This window comes from Nicotiana tabacum, chromosome 24 (genome assembly GCF_000715075.1).
Source record: "Nicotiana tabacum cultivar K326 chromosome 24, ASM71507v2, whole genome shotgun sequence".
Taxonomy (NCBI): domain Eukaryota; kingdom Viridiplantae; phylum Streptophyta; class Magnoliopsida; order Solanales; family Solanaceae; genus Nicotiana; species Nicotiana tabacum.
Window position 1 is genome coordinate 34,032,137 of NC_134103.1, and position 5,582 is coordinate 34,037,718.

General features: G+C 34.0%; 1 protein-coding gene across 3 annotated transcripts; it reads right to left on the reverse strand.

Moving 5' to 3' along the window:
• Nucleotides 1-927: 927 nt before the first annotated feature.
• On the reverse strand, nt 928-4,429 carry LOC107768708 (WAT1-related protein At3g28050-like). Of its 3 annotated transcripts, XM_016587852.2 has the most exons (8): nt 4,077-4,429; nt 3,879-3,947; nt 3,662-3,775; nt 1,942-2,179; nt 1,688-1,846; nt 1,340-1,491; nt 1,061-1,217; nt 928-980 (listed from the first exon to the last, which is right to left on the reverse strand). In XM_016587852.2, the coding sequence occupies exons 1-7, from the start codon at nt 4,253-4,255 to the stop codon at nt 1,067-1,069; spliced, it is 1,062 nt and encodes a 353-aa protein (XP_016443338.1). In that variant the 5' UTR covers nt 4,256-4,429; the 3' UTR covers nt 928-980; nt 1,061-1,066. The 3 variants fall into 3 exon arrangements, with proteins under 3 accessions (XP_016443338.1, XP_016443339.1, XP_016443337.1); XM_016587853.2 differs by having other exon boundaries at nt 928-1,217; nt 3,879-3,944; XM_016587851.2 differs by having other exon boundaries at nt 928-1,217.
• Nucleotides 4,430-5,582: the final 1,153 nt, after the last annotated feature.

Below are 5,582 nucleotides of genomic sequence, written 5' to 3' on the forward strand. Positions count from 1 at the left end.
AGTCCAAAAATTGTCGTTTTCATAAAACAGAGCTAGCCAACATGTTTTAATTCTTTGCCAAAGCAAACAACAAAAACAGGCAATCGGTAATAATGTAAAACATTTATAAAAATAAATAGAAGTACTAAGGAATATAGTGCTTTTTCTCAGGTTCTTGAGGATAATGGTCAGGCATAACTCACCTAGTAGCAAAGGAAACTCACCTATAGTAGCAAAGGAAGCTCACCATTTTTGTTAAATCAAAGCTAGTAAAACACCGTGATGGATTTAGTTTGTTTTGTGAAGTATCTATGTAATGACGTTTGTAATATTCTTGCCAGTATAAGCAACCTAAATATACTTGGGGGCATCTCTATAGGATGTAATATTTTGAACATGTTCTAGTATTAGTATAATATTCACTTTCTCAAAAAATAAAGTTCTTGGGATATAATGCTTTACAATTAATATAGTGCTATTAAAATATATAATGATGTACAGTTTAAATCTTCCAAGCTTGTAGACTCCACTTTCATTTTATATGATACAATTTCTTTTGAAGTTTGCTAAAATAAGAATTGCACATATACTTACAAATTATTAATTTTAATATTTTTGTTTTACCTTGAACGACTTATTCCTTATAAAAATGACATGACATTATTGAAACTACAAAGTCTAAGGATACTCTGACATAACTTACGTAACAAAATGATTTTTCGTGCTTAAATTTCGCTAATTAAATACATACAAATGAAAAAAGTATCAATAAGATGTATGAGTTCCACCACCATCTTTTCTCATTCCTTTCGGGGACGGAGCTACCCTTTCCCAAGGGTATTCAATTAACATTCTTTCGCCTGAAAATTACATGCGTGTATGTATATATACTATTTGTTAAAAAAATTAACGTTTTCATGTGTTTACTTCTTTATATTTTAACTTCCGTTAGTGAAATTCTGGCAATGCCACTCATTCCTTTTCAAAATTTTGAAAAACACCTGCACATACATGTATTTTCTCATTCACTAAGAAGAAAATAAAAATATAAATATAAATACAACTAAAAAACGGAAAACACCTATATTTAGGCGCTATCACTTTCCCCACGTAGTAAAGGTACTGTGGTAGTGGCGGAACCAGAATCCATGCCTATGTCTTCAACACAAATTTCCTCTTTAGCTTTTCCCCACATCACAGAGTAGAAACCAAAAGCTATGATCGTTCCACCAATTACACTACAAATATTAATATTTTATTCACAGAGCAATTAGTCATCAACTAATTAATTAAAAGTTAAAAGAAGCAATTAATCATCAAGTTTATGGAGTTAAAAAGACAAGGAAGGAGAATTACTAACTTTCCAACATGAAGAACATCACCAAGAAAAGTAACCCCCAATATCACAGCAGCTACCATTCCAAGTGGCTTAACCATTACAACAAAAACAGGTCCCTTCTTCTTTAATGCCCAAACATAAATAAGACTTCTAAGGAAAACCATCAAAATTGCCTGCAAAAACATAAAAGTAAGCTCTTTTTATTATAGTGTTATGTACATCCATATTTAATTAGCAGCAGTTTGATTATTACTTCAGCTAGTTGAGCAGGCTTAACTAACGTGTGATATGAATATATATATTGGAACTATTAGCCTAACTTTCAGATTAGTAATTAAATATAATTTTCTTCATAAGTTAATTACTTACAGCATAACAAATAGTAATCAACTCCAAATCTGGCTTAAGTCTCCAAGAACTTGGATTTCGCTCAGCAAATAAGCCAACCACAGCTGACATAATTGTTACTAAGCCACAAGTAACTGTTGTCACCATAAATTCTTCTGGAAAATCATTTATAATCCAAGCCTGAACATAAAACAATATAATCTCGACATTAAAATTAAATATTGTATACTATTAGTATATAAAAATTAAACTCGGGAAAATACATGAGAAATTACCTGGACGATGTATAAGAGTGCAAGCAAGAAGTTAGCAGCACCAAGAAGAAATCCTCCAATAATCCAATTTGATTTTGTAGTAATGAGAAGTTGATGAAAAGATTTAGAAAATTTTGATTTATTGGAAAAAATGGGAGGGCCTCTATAAAATGTCATAAGCAGTGCCCCAATTAGTAATGTAATTGTCCCAATAAACTTTGCCATACTGCTTTTCACTTTCAATCCTAACTTTTCCATCCTGCTCATAAGACCAAATTGCAATGCCAAATATCACAAAATAATACTATAGAAGAAGCATTAAAGAATCTACTCTGTAGTTATCAGGAAAGTATATGAACTAATTGAGACCGAACGAAATGCGAAAAAAGATATTCGAATCGAAATAGACGCGAATTCCTTCTATTTCAAAATGGAATTACACCATTAGGTTAATTTACTTACACCAACACAAATGTTCATAACAACTATGATTTGATAACTTAAAAGATATAGTTTTTTCGTTTTTAACCATTCACTATCTAACTAATTTAAAATTGCGTTGTTAGGATCAAGCGCTTACCATAATGCCAAAAGATATAGCTGATAGCAAGGACACAACTTTATTTCTTAACCAAACCCATCAAGCAAGCGTCATGACTTCTACGAGAGCCACCCCAACCCCCTCATGGGCCTTGCCATAGGCAGGAGGTTGGTGTGACCCAAAGCATGCCATAGAAAGTCCAGGGCTTTCCTCTTTAGTGCTCGCTTTAAAACCGGACTTTATTCCCAAGACACGACCACAAACTCAAATTAAGGGTGGAGAAACACCTACTATTCAAACACATCCCAAGTGGTGAAAAATAAAGCTAAGAAATTAAATTATACTAATAGTGTAAAAATTATAATGTTGTTAGGGTAACTTAAATCAGTGTTTTAAAAGGCGTAGGCGTAAGGCGGAGCATTTTACATATGCCTCAGCGGGGCATAAGCCCCGAGGCGTGGGGAGTAAGCCCCATAGGTATTTAGTTTTTAATATTTTATAAAATAATATAATGACAGTAAATATTTATAAACAGATAAAATTACATAAATATTGAAGAAAACTATATATATATGTGTGCTCCATCCCCACAAAAAACTAATCAAAGCAATCTATTATACGTTACTTACAAGCACAAGTAATTTGAGTCAAAGAATAAAGTTTTCTATACGAAGGAACAAAAAGGATGATTAACCTGCAATTTGAACTTTGAATTTGCTGCTATAAAGAAGAATATAGTTCTCTTTGTATTTGTAAAAAAAAAAAAAAAAATATTCGTTGCTTTTGGAAGATATTAGCAGACTAGCGGACAAGATAAAAATTGGGAAACCCATGAATTAGGGCTTAAATCAATAAAAAAAGGTCTTTACTTTTAAATTTAATACTTTTGAGTTCTTTTTTAAACCTTTTGAGTAATTAACAAACTGATTTTTGAGAATTTGGGTATTATATGAAAGACTAATTCAACAAATTTTGTTTTAATTTGAAAAAGTCTCTGGGACTTACTCCTTACTAAAAAAACGCGCCACAAACGCCCGGGCGTACGCCCCAAATTACGGGGCGTACGCCTCTTGAGACTTTCGCCCCACACCATAGCCCCAGGTCTCGCCCCAGAAACGACTTTTTTTAAAACAGAGACTTAAACAACAAAGTAGGTATCAAAGTGGGTGAAAATGAATGGAGTTAGTAAACTGCTCTTACCCGGCAATTAAAGCAATTAGGAAAGTGAAAGCCGGAACAAGATCTGTCATTGCTGAGGCCAGAGTTGGATTGCTATACTCTATTCCAAAGTACAGCAGTATTTGCACAGAGCAGCTAATTTTTTGCCACAAATCACAACATTTAAAACCATTATTTAAACTGTCATAATAACAACCAACAAGAAAAAAAGAAAATGTTGCAATTCATCAAGTAGTACCTGAGAAGAGCAAGAAGAAACATCCTACAGAACATAGAGAAATAGAGTTTTCTGCAAGGTTTGATTCTGCTGTATGCATATTAATCAAGAATCAGTTAACATATATTAATCAAGGTCGGATTCTAAATACAAGGACAAAAATGAAAAGAACCAATGAAGTGTGGTAATATAGTAGTTTTGGAGAAATTAAATAATAACCTATGATAGATGAAGGTGGAAGGGAGGAGGAAGAACAAGGCCAAGGCATTGGAATAGAAGATGAAAACGAAATTGCTCATTCCTCTGGTGGTGGCTGCTTTATTCAGTGTGTTTAAACCTACTTCCATACATTCTACTGTCAATAGCAGTGCTATTATCAGCAATTCTGAGCTCCACATTTTTTCTCTGAGTCCCTTAACACATACGTGAATTCAAAATCTGAACGTTTACGAGTTATAACTAAGTTTGTCCAGTGAACCTCATTTAACAAAAAACGAGTTTGAAATTCTAGTACTATTTGTTAGATGCCGTCTTCCAGCTGGCCTAAAAAGAAAAAACACAATATTTTTAGTGTTGATTCTGATACTTCTTAACTTTTAGTAATATTTATATGTTAATTTATTTATTTTTCTTTGGAAGTATGATATAATTGCCTAATTACCGCATCTGATACCATATCCTGCTAATGTACGACAAAAGAAAATTCGCTTTCTAAAAGCTGTTTAAGCGCACCTCATTGCCACACACTAGTTCGTTGCTTCCCACATGTCCATCGAAGAGGCTTTCTTTAATCTAAATTTTAGTACATCGCGTACAGTATTTACCTTTGGAGTTTATCGATTGCTTCTACTATATTACCGAGATTGCAAACGAAAAGAGAAGAAAAGAAGTGGAGCCCAAAACGTTGGGAATTACTTTTTATGTCTTATTTTACGTATCATATTTTTTAGTATGTTTCAAAGAGTGATATTGTATATGGTAAAATCGGGCTCATGGTACATACCGGTCTTCGACAAAATAAGCCAAGCTCGAGACATAATGACAGGGGACCGAAATCGAGGCAAAAGTCTCATCGTGTCAGAATCCGGGAGCGTGATGCCCGCCCTCGAAAATATCGGGGTCATGGTTCGGAATCGGTCCTAGCCTTGAACGACTTCGAAGAACATTGTCGGGCAATCAAGCACGACCAACGGAAGGCCGTTATATCCATGACCGGCCGGATATCACGGCGGGGATCTCGGCACGTATCAATGAAGAACCGACAATCAGTTAATCATAGAATTTTTTACCTTTTATAGAGTTGTACTTAGAGTAGGATTCTCCTACTATATAAAGGGGGTCTGATAATTCATGACATTCATTGTAACACGCATTCCAAAGCAATATATTATTTTCAATGTTATTAACTCTTTCTCTTGTTCATCAGTGCTGGCCATAGCGAGCCCGGATCGAGGGTGAATATTTCGCTAAGGCTGGAACTATCCTCCTCGTGTGGTTTGAATCTATTTTATCTTTGTTGGTTTAATTTGACTTAATTTATCGCTTTGTATCAAATTAATACGCGTATCTTTAAAATCACATACAAATTTTATTATTATCCGATTTTGAGGTAAATAGTTTAGCGCCCACCGTGGGGCTAAGGATAATAGCGGCAATTTGATACAAATTCCCATAACACACCCTACTTTACACTTGTTCTTTGGAGTATCTTTGATTCCAAGTTAA

Coding starts and splice junctions, on each gene's coding strand:
- LOC107768708 (XM_016587852.2), bottom strand. CDS start 4,255: ATGTGGAGCTCAGAATTGCTGATAATAGCACTGCTATTGACAGTAGAA. Junction 1,492..1,687: donor TGATTACTATTTGTTATGCT/GTAAGTAATTAA, acceptor ATGTTTTTGCAG/GCAATTTTGATGGTTTTCCT. Junction 1,218..1,339: donor GATGTTCTTCATGTTGGAAA/GTTAGTAATTCT, acceptor TAATATTTGTAG/TGTAATTGGTGGAACGATCA.